General features: G+C 40.1%; 1 protein-coding gene across 1 annotated transcript in view; it reads left to right on the forward strand.

Moving 5' to 3' along the window:
• LOC126188522 (uncharacterized) overlaps positions 1 to 17,217 on the forward strand; it is a 145,233-nt gene extending 128,016 nt beyond the window's left edge. The window contains exon 8 of the mRNA XM_049930124.1: positions 16,727 to 17,217. Coding sequence (XP_049786081.1) covers positions 16,727 to 16,921 — 195 coding nt within the window. The 3' untranslated portion in view covers positions 16,922 to 17,217. The remainder of the gene's footprint in view (positions 1 to 16,726) is intronic.
• The last annotated feature ends 8,848 nt before the right edge of the window (positions 17,218 to 26,065 follow it).

Below are 26,065 nucleotides of genomic sequence, written 5' to 3' on the forward strand. Positions count from 1 at the left end.
CAGATTGAGTTAGCAATTCCTACCCACCACCTTTTACACATAACAAAAATATAAATTCTTCTACTAAACAGAAGGAGTTGTTAAGGAGAAACTTTTTCAATTTATTCTCAATTTTTACCTTGCTGTCTGTTAGACATTTTATATCACTGGATAAATGGTCAAAAATTTTTGTTGCAGTGTTGTGCTTCCCTTTCTGTGCTAAAGACAACCTTAATGTTGAGTAATGAATGTCATTTTTCTTCTAGTATTGTAATTATGTACCTCGTTGTTCCTTTTGAACTGTAGTGGATTATTTACAACAAACTTCATGAGGGAATAAATATACTGTCAAGCAGAAGTCAGAATGCCCAACTCCTTAAACAGGTGTCTACAAGATGTGCGTGGGTGAAAACCACATATTATTCTTACAGCACATTTTTGGGCAACGAAGACCTTCTTTCTTAAAGATGATTTACCCCAGAACATTATTCCATATGGCATTATTTTGAATGAAAATAAGCAAAATTGTCATCTAACTGATCTCTCTCTCCCCAAAATTTGTTTGATTCTAAGTGAAAATGTGGCTGAGCTAAGTTGTTTTAGGAGTTCCAAAATGTGTTTTTCTCCTATGTAAATTCTCATCAATACAGACACCTAAGAATTTTGAAGTTTCCACTCTATGTATTATTTCATCACCATGTGCTTACACTTATGACTGGTGCAGTACCTCTAGAGGTGCAGAAATGAATATGAAGTGTCTGTGAACTTAAGTTGATCTAGGTGTATACTGTGAGTCACACAATCAGATGCATTGGATAGGTCACAGAAAATACCTACTGGTGCTATTTTGTTATTTAATGCTTGTAATATCTGGTGGGTGAACATGTAAGTGGCATTCTCAGTAGAACAACCCTTCTGAAACCCAAACTGTGATTTGCTGAGGATATTTTTGTTGCCAAGATTAGATTAGATTTACTTTCATTCCAATTGATCCATAGTGAGGAGGTCCTCCAGTATATAGAACATGTCAGAAAAACAACAATACATGACAAATATTTACAACTCAAACAAGCTAATGTACCATTCCACAGGTCCCAAGTGGCATGGTCGTCATTTTTTAATGAATGCTATATGGAAGAATCATTTTACAAATGCCAATGCACTGAATTTAAAATAAAAAAGTTTTTTATTTATTTGTAAGGTAATAAATGTGTAATACATCTACTAAATACTTATTTACAATGAACACATTGCTGCACTGAACTGGTGCTGAAGTTAGATTGTGCTTACACACACACACACACACACACACACACACACACACACACACACTTATTTACAATGAACACATTACTGCACTGAAATTGTGCAGATGTTATATTTTACTTATATATATATATATATATATATATATATATATATATATATATATATATATATATGACTTACCAAATGAAAGTGCTGGCAGGTCGACAGACACACAAACGAACACAAACATACACACAAAATTCAAGCTTTCGCAACAAACTGTTGCCTCATCAGGAAAGAGGGAAGGAGAGGGAAAGACGAAAGGATATGGGTTTTAAGGGAGAGGGTAAGGAGTCATTCCAATCCCGGGAGCGGAAAGACTTACCTTAGGGGGAAAAAAGGACAGGTATACACTCACACACACACACATATCCATCCACACATACACAGACACAAGCAGACATTTGTAAAGGCAAAGAGTTTGGGCAGAGATGTCAGTCGGGACGGAAGTACAGAGGCAAAGATGATGTTGAAAGACAGGTGAGGTATGAGTGGCGGCAGATTGAAATTAGAAATTAGCGGAGATTGAGGCCTGGCGGATAGCGAGAAGAGAGGATATGCTGAAGGGCAAGTTCCCATCTCCGGAGTTCTGACAGGTTGGTGTTAGTGGGAAGTATCCAGATAACCCGGACGGTGTAACACTGTGCCAAGATGTGCTGGCCGTGCACCAAGGCATGTTTAGCCACAGGGTGATCCTCATTACCAACAAACACTGTCTGCCTGTGTCCATTCATTTTTCCTTCGTGGAATGTTTCCTTCTATTATAACTATATATATATATATATAGGGAAACATTCCACGTGGGAAAAATATATCTAAAAACAAAGATGATGAGACTTACCAAACAAAAGCACTGGCAGGTCGATAGACACACAAACAAACACAAACATACACACAAAATTCAAGCTTTCGCAACAAATGGTTTCTTCATCAGGAAAGAGGGAAGGAGAGGGAAAGATGAAAGGATGTGGGTTTTAAGGGAGAGGGTAAGGAGTCATTCCAATCTCGGGAGTGGAAAGACTTACCTTAGGGGGAAAAAAGGACAGGTATACACTCGCACACACACACATATCCATCCACACATATACAGACACAAGCAGACATATACAGAGGCAAAGAGTTTGGGCAGAGATGTCAGTCGAGACGGAAGTGCAGAGGCAAAGAGGATGTTGAATGACAGGTGAGACATGAGAGCGGCAACTTGAAATTAGTGGAGATTGTGGCCTGGTGGATAACGGGAAGAGAGGATATATTGAAGAGCAAGTTCCCATCTCCGGAGTTCGGATAGGTTGGTGTTAGTGGGAAGTATCCAGATAACCCAGACGGTGTAACACTGTGCCAAGATGTGCTGGCCGTGCACCAAGACATGTTTAGCCACAGGGTGAACCTCATTACCAATAAACACTGTCTGCCTATGTCCATTCATGTGAATGGACAGTTTGTTGCTGGTCATTCCCACATAGAATGCGTCACAGTGTAGGCAGGTCAGTTGGTAAATCACGTGGGTGCTTTCACATGTGGCTCTGCCTTTGATTGTGTACACCTTCCGGGTTACAGGACTGGAGTAGGTGGTGGTGGGAGGGTGCATGGGACAGGTTTTACACCGGGGGCGGTTACAAGGGTAGGAGCCAGAGGTTAGGAAAGGTGGTTTGGGGATTTCATAGGGATGAACTAAGAGGTTACGAAGGTTAGGTGGACGGCGGAAAGACTCTTGGTGGAGTGGGGAGGATTTCATGAAGGATGGATCTCATTTCAGGGCAGGATTTGAGGAAGTCGTATCCCTGCTGGAGAGCCCCATTCAGAGTCTGATCCAGTCCCGGAAAGTATCCTGTCACAAGTGGGGCACTTTTGTGGTTCTTCTGTGGGAGGTTCTGGGTTTGAGAGGATGAGGAAGTGGCTCTGGTTATTTGCTTCTGTACCAGGTCGGGAGGGTAGTTGCGGGATGCGAAAGCTGTTGTCAGGTTGTTGGTGTAATGGTTCAGGGATTCCGGACTGGAGCAGATTCGTTTGCCACGAAGACCTATGCTGTAGGGAAGGGACCGTTTGATGTGGAATGGGTGGCAGCTGTCATAATGGAGGTACTGTTGCTTGTTGGTGGGTTTGATGTGGACGGATGTGTGAAGCTGGCCATTGGGCAGGTGGAGGTCACCATCAAGGAAAGTGGCATGGGATTTGGAGTGAGACCAGGTGAATCTGATGGAACCAAAGGAGTTGAGGTTGGAGAGGAAATTCTGGAGTTCTTCTTCACTGTGAGTCCAGATCATGAAGATGTCATCAATAAATCTGTACCAAACTTTGGGTTGGCAGGCCTGGGTAACCAAGGCTTCCTCTAAGCGACCCATGATTAGGTTGGCATACGAGGGGGTCATCCTGGTACCCATGGCTGTTCCCTTTAATTATTGGTATGTCTGGCCTTCAAAAGTGAAGAAGTTGTGGGTCAGGATGAAGCTGGCTAAGGTAATGAGGAAAGAGGTTTTAGGTAGGGTGGCAGGTGATCGGCATGAAAGGAAGTGCTCCATCGCAGTGAGGCCCTGGACGTGCGGGATATTTGTGTATAAGGAAGTGGCATCAATGGTTACAAGGATAGTTTCTGGGGGTAACAGATTGGGTAAGGATTCCAGGCGTTCGAGAAACTGGTTGGCGTCTTTGATGAAGGATGGGAGACTGCATGTAATGGGTTGAAGGTGTTGATCCACGTAGGTAGAGATACGTTCTGTGGGGGCTTGGTAACCAGCTACAATGGGGCAGCTGGGATGATTGGGTTTGTGAATTTTGGGAAGAAGGTAGAAGGTAGGGGTGCGGGGTGTTGGTGGGGTCAGGAGGTTGGTGGAGTCAGGTGAAAGGTTTTGTAGGGGGCCTAAGGTTCTGAGGATTCCTTGAAGCTCCGCCTGGACATCAGGAATGGGATTACCTTGGCAAACTTTGTATGTGGTGTTGTCAGAAAGCTGACGCAGTCCCTCAGCCACATACTCGCAACGATCAAGTACCACGGTCGTGGAACCCCTGTCCGCCGGAAGGATGACGATGGATCGGTCAGCTTTCAGATCACGGATAGCCTGGGCTTCAGCAGTGGTGATGTTGGGAGTAGGATTAAGGTTTTTTAAGAAGGATTGAGAGGCAAGGCTGGAAGTCAGACATTCCTGGAAGGTTTGGAGAGGGTGATTTTGAGGAAGAGGAGGTGGGTCCCGCTGTGACGGAGGACGGAACTGTTCCAGGCAAGGTTCAATTTGGATAGTGTCTTGGGGAGTTGTATCATTAGGAGTAGGATTAGGATCATTTTTCTTCGTGGCAAAGTGATTTTTCCAGCAGAGAGTACGAGTGTAGGACAGTAAATCTTTGACAAGGGCTGTTTGGTTGAATCTGGGAGTGGGGCTGAAGGTGAGGCCTTTGGATAGGACAGAAGTTTCGGATTGGGAGAGAGGTTTGGAGGAAAGGTTAACTACTGAATTAGGGTGTTGTGGTTCCAGATTGTGTTGATTGGAATTTTGAGGTTTTGGAGGGAGTGGAGCTGGAAGTGGGAGATTGAGTAGATGGGAGAGACTGAGTTTGTGTGCAAAGAGAGGAGGTTGAGGTTTGCTGGAAAGGTTGTGAAGGGTGAGTGAGTTGCCTTTCCGGAGGTGGGAAACCAGGAGATTGGATAGTTTTTTGAGGTGGAGGGTGGCATGCTGTTCTAATTTGCGGTTGGCCTGTAGGAGGATGCTCTGAACAGCCGGTGTGGATGTGGGAGAGGAAAGATTGAGGACTTTTATTAAGAATAGGAGCTGACGGGTGTGTTAATTGGCTGAGTTGATGTGTAGGTGAAGGATTAGGTGGGTGAGGGCAATGGATTGTTCAGTTTGAAACTGGTATAGGGACTGATGGAAAGAAGGGTTGCAGCCAGAGATGGGAACTTTAAGTGTGAGGCCTTTGGGGGTAATGCCAAATGTCAGACAAGCCTGGGAAAATAAAATATGCAAGCGTAATCTGGCTAGGGTGAAGGCATGTTTGCGGAGGGAATGTAAATAAAACTTTATGGGATCGTTGTGGGGATGTTGTGAGGGTGACATGGTATTAGAAGGTGGAAAGTGTAACATGAGGTTGAAATGAAAATGAAAAAAAATATGCATATATGGGGAGAGATAAAGGTGAACTAGAAAGTAACTGGAGATCTGTTGTGAAAAAAGGCGAAAAAGTGTTGGTTGTGTTGATCCTGTGGTGAACTTGGGTTGGTAGACAACGATGTGCACAAAGGTTAGGTGGTTGTGTTGCCGCCAAAACACGTTAAAGGATGGAGAAATTCGGGAAAATTTCGAAAAATCTGCGTGTAAGTGTATTAAAAGGAGTGGTTTTGTGGTGGCAGATTATGAAAATGAGGCTAACAATTGTCTGGTGAAGAAATAATGACGTTAAAGCCTGTGGGAAGTGGCTAAAAATTATCAGTGCTGTTTGAAAAACAGAAATGGAAATAAAGCGAAAGTTATCAGAACTAGCCGAAATGGTTGTTTAATAGGTGAAAGGAACTGTTTGTGAACTAGAAACGGTGGTTTTTATAGCAGCGGTAGTGTTGAAAGTGGAAAAAAATTTTTTGGTTATGGTTTGGAAGTGGGTGATGTATTATTGAGTATATATAGGCGGGATAAAATTGTATAGCAGATTGCGGTAAAAAGGAGAAGGTGAATACAAAGTGAAATTTGAAACAGAGTATTCCAGTCAACATTGTCAAAAGCTTTCTCTAAGTCTACAAATGCTAGAAATGTAGGTTTGTCTTTCCATAATCTATTTTATAATATAAGTTGTAGTGTCAGTATTGCCTCACATGTTCCAACATTTCTACAGAATCCAAACTGATCATTCCCAAGGTCGGCTTCTACCAGTTTCTTCATTCGTCTGTAAAGAATTCTTGTTAGTATTTTGCAGCTGTGGCTTATTAAACTGATAGTTCGGTAATTTTCACACCTGTCAACCCCTGCTTTCTTTGGGAGTGGAATTATTATATTCTTCTTGAAGACTGAGGGTATTTCGCCTGACTCGTACACCTTGCTCACCAGATGGTAGTTTTGTCAGGACTGGCTCTCCCAAGGCTATCAGTAGTTCTAATGGTATGTTGTCTACTCCTGGGGCCTTGTTTTGACTCAGGTCTTTCAGTGCTCTGTCAAACTCTTCAAGCAGTATCATATCTCCCATTTCATCTTCATCTACATCTTCTTCCATTTCCATAATATTGTCCTCAAGAACATCGCTCTTGTATAGACCCTCTATACACTCCTTCCACCTTTCTGCTTTCCCTTCTTTGCTTAGAATTGGGTTTCCATCTGAGCTCTTGATATTCATGCAAGTGGGTCCCTTTTCTCCAAAGGTCTCTATAATTTTCCTGTAGGCAGTATCTATCTTCCCCCTAGTGATATACCCCTCTATGTCCTTACATTTGTCCTCTAGACATCCCTGCTTAGCTATTTTGCACTTCCTGTCGATCTCATTTTTGAGATTTTTGTATTCCTTTCTGCATGCCTCATTTACTGCATTTTTGTATTTTCTCCTTTCATCAGTTAAATGCAGTATCTCTTCTGTTACCAGAGGATTCCTATTAGCCCTCATCTTTTTACCTACTTGATCCTGTGCTGCCTTCACTGTTTCATCTCTCAAAGCTACCCATTCTTCTTCTACTGTATTTCTTTCCCCCATTCTTGTCAATCGTTCCTAATGCTCTCCCTGAAACTCTCTACCATCTCTGGTTCTGTCAGTTTATCCAGGTCCCATCTCCTTAAATTCCCACCTTTTTGCAGTTTCTTTAGTTTTAATCTACAGTTTATAACCAATAGATTGTGATCAGAGTCCACATATGCCCCTGGAAATGTCTTACAATTCAAATCCTGGTTCCTAAATCTCTGTCTTACCATTATATAATCTATCTGAAACCTGTCAGTATCTCCATGCTTCTTGCATGTATACAACATTCTTTTATGATTCTTGAACTTAGCTATGAATAGGTTATGCTCTGTGCAGAATTCTACCAGGTGGCTTCTTCTTTCATTCCGTACCCCCAGTCCATATTCGCCTCCTACTTTTCCCTCTCTTCCTTTTCCTACTATCAAGTTCCAGTCACCCATGACTATTAAATTTTTGCCTCCCTTCACTATCTGAATAATTTCTTTTATCTCATCATACATTTCATCAATCTCTTCGTCATCTGTGGAGCTAGTTGGCATATAAACTTTTACTACTGTGGTAGGGGTGGGAGTTGTATCTATCTTGGCCACAATAATGCATTCACTATACTGTTTGTAGTAGCTTACCTGCATTCCTATTTTTTTATTCATTATTAAACCTACTCCTGTGTTACCTCTATTTGATTTTGTATTTATAACCCTGTTGTCACTTGACCAGAAGTCTTGTTCCTCCTGCCACCAAACTCAATAATTCCCACTATATCTGACTTTAACCTATCCATTTCCCCTTTTAAATTTTCTATCCTACCTGCCTGATTAAGGGATCTGACATTCCACACTCCGACCCATAGGATGCCAGTTTTCTTTCTTCTGATAACAACGTCCTCCTGAGTAGTCCCTGCCTGGAGATCCGAATGGGGGGACTATTATACCTCTGGAATATTCTGCCTAATAGGGTGCCATCATCATTTAACCATACAGTAAAGCTGCATGCCCTTGGGATAAATTACGGCCGTAGTTTCCCCTTGCTTTCAGCCGTTCGCAGTACCAGCACAGCAAGGCCATTTTGGTTGGTGTTACAATGCCAGATCAGTCAATCATCCAAACTGTTGCCCCTGCAACTACTGAAAAGGCTGCTGCCCCTCTTCAGGAACCATACGTTTGTCTGGCCTCTCAACAGATACCCCTCTGTTGTGGTTGCACCTACGGTACGGCTATCTGTATTCTTGAGGCACCCAATCTGTATCCTTGAGGCACCCAAGCCTCCCCACCAATGGCAAGGTCCATGGTTCAGGCGGGCGGGGGTGAGGGGGGGGGGGGGGATAGCAAGGGTAGACACTACAGAATACCTGAGCTTACGTACTGACAGTGAACTGAACTGATCAAGCCACATCATAGATCTGTACTAACAGCTGAATCCTGAAACTTGTGCTTTACACATTAGTTATTCTTGTAGGAATATGGAACCTATTAAATTAACATATTTTGGTTACTTTCATGCCATCATGATTTATGGAATTATCTTTTGGGGGAATTGGTTGCTGATGGGGGAAGTGCCATATGCACAGTAACGAGTCATGTGATTCTTGAATGGTGTTCACACAAGAACCAAATGCAGAAACTTAAAATCATTACATCTGCTGCTCAATACATATTCTCCGTAATGTCTTTCATAAGGAAAACAGTGTTTTATCACACTCAAGGCAACAGAAGAAATGAGACATTCATTCCGAACTTACAAACTTTAGTACACTGCATAAGGGGATTCAGCTCAGTGGCTGCAGGGTTTTTGATTCCCTCGCTTCATGATGTTTTGAATGTGAAAGAAAACTTAAGACATTTTCTGCTGCAGGGCTCATTACACATTGTGCACCATATGGAAATTCTTGAGAATGATGTATAACATCCATGTTGCAATAAAATTTAAATTCATCATCAGATCATTGTGTGTGTGTGTGTGTGTGTGTGTGTGTGTGTGTGTGTGTGTGATCTGTCTGATGTTTAATTATTTAATTCATTAGTAGTATTTATTTAATCCCATAGGATGTTTATATCATAATAACCACAACAAGCTTGTAATATTGACTTATTCCATACGCCTGTGATCTATTCACAGCATGGATTTAGAGAATATGTAATAAATAAGTGGCAAAAGTTCAATAAAAATAGTTGTTTAGTACCAATAAGTCACAAAACGGGATTTAAAAAAAACCTGGAAGACAGTATATGGCCAATATATAAAACACAAACTTAAACTTTACCTAAGTTTTTCTTTCTCTTTGTACATAAATTTGCAACAAATACATAAATCAAATCATTGAAACACAAGACAAACTAAACATCATTTTCTTTGAGATGTAGTTCCTCTGTGCAACTAAATGAAAGGCTCTATGATTTTATGTAATATGTGTAACACTTCTTTTTATTTATGAAGCCTCACCAGTGGTTTATATTGCACATTTGCTTTATGTATATAATAATTGCTTTATATGGCACAAAACAAACAGTCTCCCCTTTGATGGCACAAAACAAAACAGGCAGTCTTCCCTTTGGTTGCACAGATGGACCACATGTCCAAAAATATAGAAGCAAACTGAGGAATGACAGAAAATATTTAAAAAAAAGACGTAAATGTCGTAGTTGGCCACTGTTCCTTGATTTTCCTTGCACTTTTCACCACTTGACACTCCCAAGTGTGAATAGCCCCTGCTCTGCTGCCCTTCACTCATACAACAGTGCAAGTGTCCCTGAGTGATGGCCAGTCTCACTTCCATCTTTTCTTGGGGGCAGGGGATGAGAGATCAAAAACACTATTTAACATTAACTTCAGCTCCATAATGCAACAATTTGCCTTTCTCCTTGACCCTTATCATGATAATTATTATTATATGTATTTTTTATGGAATGTATCATTTTAATGTTTCTATGATAGGTTTAATTAACACTGCAAATATTTACAAAAATATAATTTGTGTACTATGTAAACAAATGAGGGTTTTTTGCTTCAGATAAAGTCATTCCTATCATGTTATTTATCTGTAAATACTAAACATTGTTCCAAAATTAGTTCCCTTTCCCACTCTAGAAACATCAAGTTACTAAGAATTTCATGCAAGTTTCCAAAATTTATGGGTGACACTAAAAAATTATCATCTTAAGTTTTTCCTAAGAATACACCAGTTGATAAATAGTGATGTATTCAAATCAGTTAATACTAAATACACACAAAAAAGAAGAACTACAAATTACTATTTCCTAGACAGACATCATGTCTTTTATGTATTCATACTGACTTACAGAATCCATCAATTTTTGTATTATAAACTCCCAAGCATTTAATTCATTCAGTATCTTTTAATACTTTTATTATTTATTACTCGATATTTATTTCCTCTGTTTTTATCCATATTCCCCAAATTCCTAAGATACTTGTTTTATACAACTTCTTAATATGTAATTGTCCTGTCCATGATAAATCCAATGGTAAAAGGATTCTGTTGTGAAACGTATACTACAGCAAAAACATAGGGAAGTGCTCAAAAATTGGAAACTGGAAGCAACCATGGTTACAACTTGGGGCGCCGTCACTAGCCAAGTATGTTTTTGAGAATGAAATGTGACCTCCTGAGGTCTTCTTATCAACCATATCTTACCACACACATTTTTGGTTAAAATATTTCTGAGTCCTAGCACTTTCCTGTATTTTGCGTGTACTAAACCAGCCTGTTCCAGCTCAACTGCCAACATACAGGCAGCCAGTCATCCATTGGCAACGGCGAGTGGGCAGACAGCTGATATTTGGGCAGTAGGGCAGCCAACCATGGCCTATGAAACTGTTCTGCCCTGACCAAGTGCCCCAGGCAAAGGTGACCAAGTGGCTCACGCATTCACAGAATGCATGGAACAGGGCCATGAGGCAGTGTTGGAACACTAAATGATATGCATTGTCGAAGGACATGTACATCAACCAGAACTTCTTTATATTTGATTCTATCTTCTCAAATCTATATCAGTATTATGAAAAAGGAATGATTGCTATTCACCATACAGAGGAAATGTTGAGTTGTGACAAGGACAACAAAAAGACAGCAATACAGTTGATTTTTCAAGCAGAAGGCCCTCTTTTAACATATAAAACACACACGCACATTCACAGAAGCACCTTGACGAAGGTCATGTGTGTGTGTGAGGTGGTTGTTTGAATGGGTGTGTATTTTACAATTTAGAAGAAGATGCTTTGACCAAAAGCTCAAATGTATAGCAGTCTTTTCGTGTTACCTGTCTGCCACTCAACATTTTCTCTTAATGGTGAGTAGCAATTATCCTTTTCATACTACTGTCATTATTCCATCCTGGGTATTCCATCACTTCTTAGATCTGTGTTTGGTATTGGGTATGTAATACCATTACTGAGTAAAATAGCGACACTACCGTAGCTGTTTCAAAAGGCCACGGGAGCAAGTGAGTGCAAAGCTGACCAAAACAGCATTATGTCTTATGCTGCATCATCTCTGGTCAGTTTCTATAAGGGGCATTCAAAAAGAAATGAGCCGGAGGCATAATTACAGAAACCAGCACCCATATGTTAGAATTATTGACCCTAGCTGTTGAGACACTTGTCCCACTGTGACATAAGGTGGTGAACGGCTGTCTTATAAAATTCCCAGGGCTGCGATGTTAACCAGTTTTGCACATACAGCTGGACGTCATCATCTGAAGTGAAGTGTTTGCCCCTCAGAGCCTTTTTAAGGGGACAAAAAATGGCTGAGAACCTCCCACTTGAACTTCTGAAGGAGTGCCATGACTGTGTTGGCCGCATGAGGCTTTGCATTGTCATGGAGCAGAATGACCCCATGGGTGAGATTGCCTGGTTGTTTTGATTTGATCGCTTGGCAAAGGTTGGTCAAGGTTTGTGAGTAACATTGGGCATTCATTGCTGTCTCATGTTGCAGGAAGTGAATCAGAAGGGAGCCATTTTTGGTCCCCTTAAAAAGGCTCTGACAGGCAAATGATTTACCTCGGACGACAATATCCAGCTGTACGTGGAGAACTGGGAACATTATGAGACAGCCATTCACCACCTTGTGTCACAGTGGGACAAGTGTCTCAACAGCTAGAGTCAGTACTTGTAACATACAGGTACTGGTTTCTGTATTTATGCCTCCAGTTCATTTCATTTTGAACACCCTTTATACATACTAGGCCAAGCCAGTGGCCAGCAACTCAGTAACTTCTATACAGCAGAATGCAGAGTGACTGCAGCCTTGGTAGGTCAGTTACTACATCTCCAAGGTATGGACTCATATTTTGGTGTATGTGGTGCTTCAGCAAAACAAATAGGCACCGAACCAGTATAATTACCCATAATTTCCAGCCAAACAGATCTTAGTTTGGCAGCACCATCTACGAGGGGTGATTTGTTCCAGTCGAGGGGGGGGGGGGGGGGCATTGTTCTGCAAGCAGCCACCATGAGATTCCGCATCCACCAACTGCAAGCCTATGACTTGCACTGAGTCTTCCTTCCAGTTGGTGGGCCATCTCTAGTCTCACAACAGACACAGTCTTCTGCTTTCAAGGGCAGCAGTTCAAGACCGGAGTGATGCAGCTTCTCAACCATCTACACGTGGGTGAGCATACTGATGCTTGATGCCTCCACTTGCAAAGGCAAATACCATTGCTGGAGGCTGTCTTCTGCTGCAAGAATCACAATGGGTTACCACACCTACCAGCACATCATCCTTGAGGTGAACAGCTGTGGCAGACAGTACTCACACCATTGTGAACTCTGTGTGTCAGCATTTCTACCCACCACCAGCATCAAATTGGCCCCTGGCTGCCTGTTGCATCAGTGGATGTATATGTAGATGTAGGTGTAGAGGCTGCCACAGTTACTGCAGTCAGCACACACCACAGTGTCACTACAAGTGTTCTAGCCTGTTCTTCAATAAAATATGTGACTAATAATGATGTTACCTTGAGCAACCATAAGCCATCATTCTGACAACAATCCATCACCTCAACTCATTCCTGCCACCATAGAGTTCATCCACTCCAGGCGTCTATATTTTGGTGTCAGATATGGTATCAACGTCTGCAGCTGTACCAGAAACGTCACGAGACTTAACTCATAGCATGAACATGCAGTAGTGTGAATGCAGTATTTATTGTGTGTGTGTGTTTTTATTTGTCTGCAGGTATCATGACCTGTCAGTGGGTCTTTTGCTAGGGACTGAATGGTATTTGTAGGTTCTGCATGTGGAAGATAAACTCAGGCAATGTTATGTTGATGTCTAAATATAAGTGTTGTCTTGCATTTGGTCATTAGAGCAAGTCTGTCTTATCATCAGCAATGTATATGTGGCTCATTGTGTAGAAGTGTTTAAAGTGTCAACCATGTGTAGTGACTCAGGAGTAATTTTACCAAGAATTGTTATGAAAGCATTATAGATAAGTGTCGATCTGGTTATTTGGTTTTGTTTTCTCTATTGTTGCTGTTTTGTTGTAGTGAATAGAGTTTCCACAAGTCTGAGAGTGTGTGCTAATTTGCACTATTTGGAACAGACAATGTGTTTGGATTTAAACTGGTGGCTCATTATGTTTAAGCATGTACAGTAGTAGTCTTGAGTAGCTGCTCAGGTGAAGAACTTAAGTTAGAGTGTTAGAATAGTTTTATGTTTAAGTGTTCTTGTCATCATTCTGTTTTGTTCTTGTTGTATGTTAGAGTTTTATGCAATTGTTCAAACATGTCATTTTAAATATCATAGGGAACTACACTGGACAAAACATTGCAAATTTTCACAGCCCAAGCAGCTCAGTTTCAAGCAGACAATCCAAATATGTCTAAGATAATATAGGCTGTGGCAAGGAACAGAGCTTTGTGCAGAACAGTTGTTCCAGAGTATGCTGGGAGGATATGGAAAGAATTTAATGACTGGTTGATTAAAAATGAGTTTGCAGGAGTAAGAAATATGAGAATTTTGGAGAAGCTTGAAAGAAGGAAAGGAGGTTGTGCTTGTGCAGGTGCAGAAAGTAGTAGGGTTGTCAAAGTTAAGGGAAGTTTGTAAAATTATCATTTCCAATATTCTAGTGAAAATGCCAATTTTGAACCATTTGTAATGCCAGGTGGAGTAGGTGTATGCTGTGCTGAAGTATAAAAGTGTTTGGAGAGGAACATAGGTGTTTATGTGCAGTAGTATCTATCCCAATGAGTGATCATGGATGTTGTTTAGAGGTCATGGAACCCGAGCCAGATGTACATGACAAGTGCATGTGCTGATGATTTTTGTGCTATGAAGAGTGGAAGTGTAGAGTAATGTTGTTAGAGATACTGCATATGATGCAACGAAAGCTATCATCAATACGGCTCACTGTGTTGCAGATGTTGTGGGTAATGAAGTTGTACAGACACATTTATTTCCAAAGCACACAAATTCTTTGCCACCTGTGGTGACCTAGCCTCCTCAGAAGTAGCAGGTGGGAAGGATGTAAAATCCTCTGAGGAATGTGAGCCCAGTTGTAGTATAGGTGCACTAAGATTAAATTTTCTGTTTCATAATACCAAACCTGCCCTTCGGCAACATATGGTTGAATTCAGGAAGACTATGTCTCAGCTTGGGCAAACTGTCACCAGTGAACTACTGTTGCAAGGTTCATTTGTCATGAGAGAAAAACCATTTAAACTGTGGATGAAACCACTAATGCTTAATCTGCATGACATAGTGTCATAAGGTGCCAGGAAATTCTTTGTGTGAGTGAGGTTACAGGAAAGCTTAGCATTGTGGGGAGGACACAATCTGCAATTAACATTACAGTGAGGGAAATAAATGGAACTACATGTCAACATATTGTCTGTCTTAATACTGTATATGGGTGTCATAGGAGTATAGTCTTAGATATGTTTTTTCTAGAAAAACAGAAGAGGAACTATTGTTGCAGAGACAAAGTTTTGGATTATGTACCAGAACAGTGGCATAAGAAACCACCAAATACACAAAAAGAGATGTCAAACATGATGTATCAGTGAAGTCAGACCATTTAGTGTTAAAGGTGACTTAGTCGAAGAGAGTTTTTGAGGGATAAAAGAATTTTCCAGTATTAGTTTTAGTTTTTTCTGTATTTGTTGGCAGTGGCATTAGAGAATTCATTACTTTGTGTGAAAATTTGTTGTGATTAATGGTAAGAATATGTTTTCCAGTGATTAATATGTTTAATGAGTCATAGTGCAGGTTCTTTTCTTTTGCTCAAATGCACCAATGAAATTAATGACATAATGCCTTTAAGCAACATTTTGTGTCATGGTTAATGAAGGACGTAACAATTTATGGCACGATGAAGAATAGTCTGGTAGGAGTCAGTGTTAACAGTTTTATGCTACTCTGTTAATTTTGCAGGAAATTTATTTAGCCAATTTATTGGTAAGTAGTTTTTAAAAGATAATAAATGAGAGTGAAGAATTTGGTAACTTTGCCCTGTTAGTTTATAAGTAATCATTTGAGGAATTTACTGTAAAAAAGAAAATTCTGTGGGTTAATACTGTAGGTCAGGTTCGTAGTCAATTGATCGTTGTGGTTTAAACTTACTAGTCTTAAGAAAAATGTACTGTTCACAAGTAAGTATCAGTGTGGGAATGTACGTCGAGTCATTGCAGAATTACCCTGAGCTAAGATCCAGAGGCTAGATGCACCAGAGGCGGATGATATGTAGTGCCACCACTATTTTTCAGTGCTATGGAGTAAAATAGGAATACTTGCATGGCTGTTGCAAATGCCCATGAAAGCCAGTGAGTGCAGAGCCTATCAAAAGACAATTATGTCAGATGCAGCAACACCATCAGTTGATTTCCACATAGCTGGCACAAGCAACTCAATAACATTGATACAGCAGAAACACAGGGTAACTGGGGCTTCAGCAGGCCAGTTACTACACCTCCAGGCTATGGTCTTACTATGATGTACATGGTTGGGATCAAAGTATACATGCCGCTTCAGACCTCCTTGTCTCAGCATTCCTGCCAGCGGCTAGCATCAAACAGGCTGTTGGCTGCCTGTTGCATTAGCAGTGCCACATTAGCTGCCATCAGCACATGTCCAGGGGGCACTTACACATCACTGTGCTGCTTTACTACAATTGTGTGGTTTGTTCTCCAGTAAAATTTGTGTCTAATAATGATGTTTCCTAGAGCAACCATTGATTATCATCCTAACAGAAACCTACTGCCTCAACATTACTCTGCTGTCGTAGAGGTCATCCATCCCATCTAGAAGTGGAAACAACCCACTAATTAAAAAATGGTTAGATCTTATTGGTCATTTGTTTCAAGACAGCCTTCTTCCAGGCTCCTTTCTACATTGGGGGGTTTAGTAGAGGGTACAGCCCAGAAAACATTTTTGTCTCCCCTGGATTGCAGCACAATGTGAGAAGCATGTTGGTGCATCAATCCCTCAGACACTTCACAGGCAAGATACTGCCAGTGGCTGGTGGTAACAATGTGAAACTTAAATAAGAATCATTGAATATTAATTTAGGCCCAATTCTTACAGATTCTTTAATAATAAAAAAGGAGTCATCATCAACTACTTGATAAATACCATAAACTTGATTTCTTTTGTTAATATTCTGACTTTTTTGTGTTGGTTAATAGAAATAGTCTCTGTAGTCCACATTACAGTTTAACTTGAAAGATTGACCATCAAAGTTAACAGTTGTAACTTGGACACTATGAAAACTTAGCATTGGTAATATGTGACTGAGTACCTTGAGCTACTGCAGTGGACAAACACTTATTTGATTTACAGGTACGAGCTGCAGTTATCAGTGCAGCTGCATCAATTCTGAGTGGCCAGCATGCCCACATAGTGATACAGTCAGTGGCACCACTAGTGATGTCACTAGCCAAGGAATCACTCCGAGAATGTTCGTCTGTGTTAATTTCAGTTGCCAGACACTTTGGAGAACTGAGCTTTGCCCTTCACTGTATGTATAAATTTTGAGAAACATAACTGACATAATTTAAATTGATATAAATGGAATTATTTCAGATGTGTACTAGAGGTCCACACATTATTTTTATATGCCGTAGCCAACCAAAATATAAAATTTTCCTCTGAAGTTTTTCTTTTGTGTTGTAAAATATATATAAGACAGTACTTGATAAAGAAACATGGAAATACTTTTCAGATGAGAACTGTATTTTGTTGACTGCGTAAATCTGTTAAGTTGCTTCATAATCTGCTTCTGTGAAAGCTAGTGTCTATTTTAGCTATGGCTGTAACGATATCAGTTGTTACATAGGGATGTATATGCATAGCTATAGTGAAGCTGTATAAAAATATTTATGATGTCCTTTCAAGGAAATCTCAGTTGCATATTTTCCAATTATAATAAATTTGTCACAAAATATTTCATGTTGCCATTTCACTGTTAGTATGCACCTTTCTCTCCCCCTTCTTTGTTTTCAGTGAAAAGAATTGTATAGTGTGCAACAGAAAAAGAGGGACAGAGAGGGAAGTTTACCTGTTTCTGCAAAGTGCAGTAAAAGAGAGCTGTTTTACCTGATTTCTGAATCAAAATCTCTTTTAATGGTTTACCAGAGGTAATTCAGCTCTAGATTTAAATCATTTAGAGATGAATGAAGTTTTGTAGTTCCAGTGATGATGCAGCATATAAGGTGATAAAAAAGTGCAATTTAGCAATGGGAGGAGTCGAACCTTGATCGTGCTGGTCAGAAGTGCTGGCGGGATGATGTGACACTACATATTAGCAGAGTCAGTATCCTACCAGCACATGGAGTTGATCAACACGACCTGGAGTGAGCAATAGAAGGGTGGACTTATGCTCATTGTTTGTGTGAAATTGCTTGCAATGGTGCTCTTAGGTACCCAGTTTTGTGATAGCTTTCCAATTAGAATTAGAATTTTTTAAATATCTCAGTTGTAACACATAAAGTACCACAATATGCACTGACAAAACAAGTAAAATGGGAAACATAATATTATTAATTGCCTGATAAAAGCAAAGCAAATAGGTAGTTCAGTGGGATGTGAGAACAAGAAAAGAAGGTAATAGATGACAAAAGAGGCTGTAACAAGAAAGTGAAACGAAACAAATGCTATGATCAACCTAGACACTGGTAGTTGCTTAAAATGTGTCCCTGTAATTATGTGACCCTGGAAGACAACATCCTTTTGTGCTTTTGACACATCTTCCTCAAGCAGGATAATATGAAGTGTATTCAATGAACCTGATTAAAAATTTTTACTAACCAGTTGTCACATAGAGAGGCCAAGTATGTCAGGAGACAGTTAATAAATAATCAGTGCCCATCATAAAAATAACTAGCACAGTAATTAACTGTGTCCTAAATCTTTTCAGCGTAAATTGTAGGATGGGGGAGACTGCAATTGGTAACAATGAAAAGTTGCCAGTGTTGGTGTGGAGTTCAGTACATTGTTTGACTTTGGCTTGTTTTCTTGACCTTTCTTACACAAGGGTGGATGATTTGACCAAGCTGGACTTCATGTGTTTGGAAATCGACATCAGCTTGTAAATGTGGAAGGAAATCATTTTGTAATATTGCATCGAAGTCTTGCTCTTGATTCCATACTGCTTCAAAAGTGAGTTCATATTTCCCATTATTTATTTTAAGTTCAGTTTTCTGTGAACCAATACTGTAAATAACTTCTCTTCCTAATCCACTCAGAGGATAGCATGGCAACATCAAATTTTGCGTCTTGACTGAAGATGCAAACAGCGCACTTATTTGAACAACTGTATCACCAAGAAATGCTGAGGGCTTCCCACTAACTCTCCCGATTAGAATTACATTTTTCACCTGCGCTAATCTATCTTTCGATATTTTACTTAACTTTATTACTGGAAGTGTGGAATGGTGGATAGGTCAGTTTTAATTGCATATTCAAAATTTGGATGACATTGTGATTTTTCGCCTCCATTTATTGTGCGTTGTGGAATAACTTGTGCTTTTTGAGTGCTTAATACACAGTTGAGGTGCTCGTGGCCTATATGCTTACAGTAACTGCAACTTGGCTCCAAACTTTCCTGGGCTTTATATCCAGTGCATCTACACCGATTGCAGCAATGTTCTGATGTAAAAGCACATCTAGTATTCTGAACTCTTGATAACAGGGCATGAACTGTTGCACTTCATTGTGTAATAATGCAACCCTGATTGCTTGTTGCAGGGTCTCAGGGGAATCATATTTAATCTTCCCTTCAGTGCAGTGGTCAGTCACTCTCAGAAATACATAGGCAGTGCATTCCTCAACTTCAGTCAACAATACTTTTTTTCCCTACTCAGTCTCAGTACATTCCCCTTCTAATTAAAACAGACCAAATACATTCAGCAAAGGTCTTGAGCTCTTGCTCTGTTCTTATTGAAGTATAGGCAACATTTCGTGATAATAACTTACACTCTTCTTATATCTATGTTCTTCCATAATGTATGCACCCCTGCTGTTGAAACCAGGGCCATGTTTTAAACTTTGTGACTGCTTGATGCAGGCTAGCCTTTCCAATCAGTTTCAGTTTTGTGATATTTAACTGGAATGCATCATTCCAACCAATTATTTCTCCAACGTCCTGTATTGAAGAAGGTATAAACATTTTCCCCACTCTTTCTGGAGAAAAGAAATAAGAACTCCTAATGTGGGGTGAAACACCAGTGTTGCAGGAACAATCTATTGGAAACCAAATACTACTGAGGTAGGGATAGCTACAGGCACATTAACATGTATATCGTATTTCACTCAGAGTTCTAAAAAGTGTGCTCCAGGTGCTTGTGCTGTGACATCCCAGACACCTGGCATACTGGAGATAAGTGCAGTGCTTGGCTTATGACACAATAGAAAAGATGATGGGTCTGATGGGGGCTGAGCTCCAGTGGGACTGATTAAGGCTTGCTCTAAAGTGAGCATAGTATATTCATGCTGTAGTAAGTCTGGTGGTCAGATGATCTGGCTGAATCACACCTCAATGGCTTGGTAGGGTGGTGTAAAACACGTAGTCAGTATAAGGCATATTCCATATGGTCCTGGATTAAAGTAGTGGTAAAGCAGCAACCTGATGCCTCCACTTCACTCGTGCTATGTTCCAAGTCTCACAGCTGAACATGAATGAATGCATCGCAAAGCTGCAAGAGAAGGGAAAGTGGTGAATGGAAATCCCCCTTCTTATACTAATTTTGTATGGCTCTCAAATGCGCAGAACATTTCAAGGGTGGAGGTTAGAGTGGGTGATCTGTAAATGAGCTGATATTTCCCTTTGAACTTGACATATAGAAATGAATTAAAAACTAGCGTACACATGGGGAGATTGCTGATGCAGGAATGGCTGTTGGCAGGTAAGACCCAGTCTTTCAAAGGTCTTGGATAATGAGCAGATACTAGGTAGGATCCATGAGATGTGAAATAATTGGTGAGCTGGTAGTACACACAGTTCATCGATGTAGCCAATGTGGCTGTAACTGTCAGCGTGCAGCAAAAGGAGATTGAAAAATCCAAAACTCAGAAAGAGATGCATTCTGTTCTGAGATGAGATGAGCAGTTACGGAGGTGTGGTTGGTCAAAGCCTGTGTCTGAAGTAAGCAGAAGTATTCCAGAACTAATTAAGCAAGAGTATTCCAGAACTACCTGCATAATATCATCTGGTCAACTGCTTCACACACTGAACAGCTACTGCAAACAACAAAACTAGGTTTGCCAATTGCCTTAAGAAAGCTCTTGAATATAACAATAAAAATTTGGAAGACTGGTAACCTGGATTTGTACAGTAACTGGAAGGAGTACTGCTATCTTTGATGTTGTAATATATTGATATTGTACTGTGTACTTCTTTCTTATCACTGGGTTCTGAAATTTCTTAGGCCAAACTTGAGTTTTTTCTGAGGGAGCATTGGCTTGCTGTTCTATGACAACAGTGCCCCAGTGGTAGTGGTCAGATGCCTTCTTGGTGTGTGCAGTAGAGTGGTTGTTGGACTTCTGCACAGAGTCTCCATATGCAGCTGCATTGTGGACAAATGGTGTGAAGAATTTGACACAAAGATACATTCTTTGTACATCAATTTTTTTTTTGGGGGGGGGGGGGGGGGGAGGGAGTTGTAATGTTCTGAAATGTCTGTCTGGTTTATTTTTAGATAAATTTTTGTGGCCTTTGGAGTATGTGACTTGTGTAAGGTAACTTTACATAGAGAACACTATTTGTTACGTCATAAACCTGACCATGTGTCTAAAATGAACTTGTGTCTTTTTATACATTTCAAATATTGAAGTCATACAGTTGAAAATGGAAAATTACTTCTTTTATTGTCACTTTACCCCGTAACACACTTCCATAACAATGCCTAAACACATCCAGTCTTGTGTTAACAGTTAAGCATGTTTCACATTCATACTGAAGTAGCCATTGCTGCAGTCGGTTTCCACACTAACTAAACAGTTAAACACTGATCTTGAAAGCATTTTCATTTACGTTCAACTAGCAGTATGTTTCTCCACAAAAATTACTTAGTCACAAGAATGATACTATTTCAAAGAATGATACTATTTCAACCTTAAATCACATAACTAATAAAGTGCGTCTTTCCACAAAATAACTGTATTACTGAAACACTTTACTTCTAAAATGCGATATAATACTTTCAACTTTTAATTGTCTTTCTACCAAATTCTTTTTACTCTGAAGGTCACCCAGAAAAGCACCACTTTTTTTTCTTCAGCAATTATTTTTGAACACAATTAAGTTACACACAAGAAAGAACGATGTTTCTTCTACACTCCCTATTCTCCCATATAATCCCTTTCCTGTTTTGTGGCCTTCCTCCAGTGAGACATAAAGGCATGTATCCTTGTTGGTACCACTCCTTGTTCTGGTCACAAAGCCATTTCTTCATTGTGCAAATTGCTTCTTCATCATCTTCAAAATGTCTTATGTCAATGGCATTCTTTAATGGCCCAAACAAGTGGAAGTCAGAGCAGTAGCGTGGATGGGGTAATACTGTCCAGCACTGATTAGTTAAGTGTTCTGAAGTTCTCAAACTTGTATGAGGCTGAGCATCATTATTTGAATCAATCACCTGCATTGTAATGGTCCTGAAGTCACTGGAAGCACTTCTTGAGTTTGGTTAATGTGTTCACATATGCTTTAGAATTAAAGGTGCTGCCTCTTTGGATTATGAATGAGTGCATCAGCAAGCTATGTCTTGTCAGGTGTGCTACATCTTGCTGAGATGCAGTGCTTGGAGCTCTGCCAAATCATCTTCTTGTAATGGCCTCTCCCTCTCTACACAATGACTTCCGTACTTCAGTCAACTTCAGATGCTCCATAAACTGTGCACAAATGTTTGTGAATGTTCCCAACTATTTCTTTCTTCACAATGAGAAATTCAATGATGACATGCTGCTTGTAACGTGTATTGTTTAACAGACACAATTTTGAAACACTGCTGCAGCTACGCTATCTATCGGAGGAAACATAGAATTTGTGAGCACACTCTGGAATCCTCAAATAATGCATACCTCAAATTTCGCATTTGTACCATTGCTGTTAGCTGAAAAAAAGAAAATGTGGTGCATTGCTTTCCAAGCGACCCTCTTATTTATTCACAATGTGACTGCATATGACCACTCCATGCTGAAGCCCAAGAACGATTCACCAAGACAGTGCCTGACCAACAGTGCAGGGGCTTTGTTGCATAGAACAGTAAGACAGTGCTCTCTTAGAGAAAAGGCGCACTTGGACTTGAAAGTTACAGCAACCAGTGATAAGTAAATAGTTCAATATCGATGTGTTACAACATCAGAGATGGCAGTACTCCTTACATAGCTAATCAATTGATTCAAGCACAACAGTGCATGGTACCAACATTTTTCAAAAAGCCACATGCGAAAATGTTGTTTTTCAGGGGGTCCTGTCTCAGATTCTGTTGGTTACAGAGATGAGGGTTCAAGTATTTTGGATAGCCCTTGGGCTAGTGATCAGTATATCTGTTGGAAGAAACAGCTTACATTAGCTATCCTATAGTACATGGTTAAAACTTAAACATTATACACTTCCTCCTGAGCTCCAGAGGTTCAAAGATACAATACTTATGCATGTAAAATATGGACATACTATACAGTCAGAGGTGTAAATGTTGTTTTAACTGACTTTGTGAACACATGGCAAGCATTCTAGGGTCATCACAAGGGTTCTTAGGTTACCAGATTATGTTTTTAGTCAGAATTTTTTCACAAATAAACTTTATGATGCTCTGTCTTTGTATAATGAGCACTTCATGCATGTACAGATATGACGAAAATGGTACTGCATTGGCAAAAAATGGGCTAAAAGGGCCTTAACATGCCTGAGAAGAACTTAAAATGACTGCCAAAAATTATGTAAGACCAGGAAGCTTTCAAATTTAGTAAAATATTTCTGATAAAATTTTTGGTCTCTAAGATTACAAATCACAAGCCAGATGTTTTCAGTGAATTTTGATTGATGAGCAGAGTATCAAGAAAAAATTTAAAGCAAACAATTTTATGAAGCATGAGTTTCTCCTGGCAAATACAACGTTCAAATAACTAACAGGAATGCAGCTGAGTGATGTAGTCGACTATTGCTGATATTTTTATAGGTGAACACCCTGTAATTTCTGAGGCAAAACTGAAGAACAATTTCGGAAAGATAAAACACACACACACACACACACACACACACACACACACACACACACACTCTCTCTCTGTAATCATATGTACCAAATTTGGTGGTTCATTCGGTAACAGTAGTGATTACTGTGTGTGTGTGTGTGTGTGTGCGTGTGTGCACCCATTTTATATTTCTGAAACTGATCAGCAAACCAAGGTTTTAAATTCACTTGTGCAGTGCTTACTTACTGCAATTTTGCCTTGAAAATGAGAGTGAGGGCATCTGTTCAAATATCGGTAGTTGTTGATGATGTCACCCAACTCCTTACCTGTAAGTTATTCAAATAAACTGTTTAGTGTTAACCTTGTATTATGCATACTTATTTGCTGTTTCTATGTTGACCTGCCAGAGTAGGTGAGAGTGCTAATGCACTGCTTCCTGAACTTGGGTAGATGCGCCGGCCCAGATCGAATCTGCCCAGCGGCTTAACGACAAGGGCCGGTATGCCGGCCAGCCAGCTGGATGTGGTTTTTAGATGGTTTTCCACTTCATGCTAGGTGAATACCAGGCTGGTCCCCATGATCTGCCTCAGTTACACAACTCACAGACATCTGAACACGTTCGCACTATTTCATGGCTTACACTAGATGCAGACAGCTGGGGTACACTAATTCTGTCTCGGGGGGTCTGGGGTGGTGACAGGAAGGGCATCCGGCCACCCTCTGACCCTAACACCACCAAATCCATAGTGACAAGGCCGACCCCATGTTGAAGTGGGACAAGAGCCCCAAGAAAATGATGATTTGCTGTTTATATGTGTCAGTGTATATAAATGTGTTGGAGTACAGAAATAAATTGTCCAAACTTTACTGACTTATAGAATTGTTTTATATGAGCAGCACATTTTGCCATATCAGGGAAAAGAAGGAAGCAGTGTAAAAATGCTCCTGCTGGAGCACAAAACAGGCAGATAGGATCCTCTTTAAAAGACTCTGACAGCAAAGTGGGGAACCAGCTGCCTCATTTTTCGTTCTGCCTTTCTCACCAAAAATTTTGGCATGCAAACGTATCCACACTTTTTTGTGTTGAAAGAGAGTAGCAGAGAGACTATGATGGTGATTGTGGAAGAGAGAGTAAGGCAGTACCAGTGGGAGAGAAAGAGACTATGATGATAGAAGAGAAAGAAGGCAGTGCTAGTGGGAGGGAAAGAGAAAGGGGGCAGTGATATTTGATGTTTGGAGACAAGAAGTGCAGTGAAAGGGATACAGATGTGGACGAATACAATAGCACTATAAATCAAACAGAGAGTAGATATTGATGGTCAGAGATGGACACTAGCAGCAGAAGAGAAAGAGAGATAGATGGTGACAGAAGCAGTGGGAACAAGTGAGAGGCCCAAAATTTTAAAGACTTTGGTATAAGAGAGAAAAATAAGTTGGATCCCCCACAATTTTTGAGCTACTGAGGTGTGATGGAGACAGTGGCAGCAGGGAAGAAAGACAAAAGCAGATAGTGTAAATCAGAGAGTAGGCAGTGACAGTAGGATATACTTGTCCTTGTGAGCCTTTTGCAGTAGCAGGATTGAATAAAATCTTCTCGGTTTTCAAGCGTGAGAATTTTATTTGAATTGATGTAGCTTGAAAACCAAGAAGATTTTATTCAGTGGGATATACTATAAATCAGTGGGAGAAAAAGGAGGTTGTGGGAGAGAGATGTATATATAAGCAGTGGAAGTGAGAGAGAGCTACTGATATGAGTGCTTAACTTCGAAGAGAGATTGGGTAAAATGATTTAGAATATTCTGTGGTAAAAGAGTACAAACATGTTCACTTGACAAAATTTTTTGTGAGGAAGGAGGAATGAGGATTGAGGCAGCTGGTTCCCCTCTTTTCTGTCAGAGTCTTTTAAAGAGGAACATACTTGGTTTTTTTTTTACTCCAGCAGGAACATTTTTCCACTGGTGGAAAAGTATGTTTGATAGCAAGAGAAAACTGTTCTGTGTGGAAGAGAGTAAAAAGTAGCAGAATTTTATGTCTAAATGTGGAATATGACAATATGCTGGAGGTATACGACATAGAATTGGCGGGGTGGAAAGAGATGACACATCCATTGAAAGTGTAACAGATATCACATAATGTTGGGTGCATAAGCTATGCCACTAGAAAGATAATACCATAAACAGAAGTACATGCTACAGAGATCTAGGCCATTGGCTTATTGCTAAGAGAAGAGCCACATACGAGAACTAAACCATGCCTATTTACATAAAAATCTGTGCATTTGACCACATATTGTTAATTTACAATGTTCTCAAACCACTGAATAATTTAATGATAGAGTAGTTATTGTTGGTTACATGTTGTCTGTACTAAGTAAATTTAAATGAAGTGAGACATACTTTTATAACATGCTAAGAGTTTGTGGCAGCATATTCAGTAAGTTGTGAGTCCAGAGCAGATTTATTACTAATGCAGACCACTACACACCTT

The sequence above is a fragment of the Schistocerca cancellata genome, chromosome 5 (genome assembly GCF_023864275.1).
Source record: "Schistocerca cancellata isolate TAMUIC-IGC-003103 chromosome 5, iqSchCanc2.1, whole genome shotgun sequence".
In the NCBI taxonomy this organism is placed as follows: Eukaryota; Metazoa; Arthropoda; class Insecta; order Orthoptera; family Acrididae; genus Schistocerca; species Schistocerca cancellata.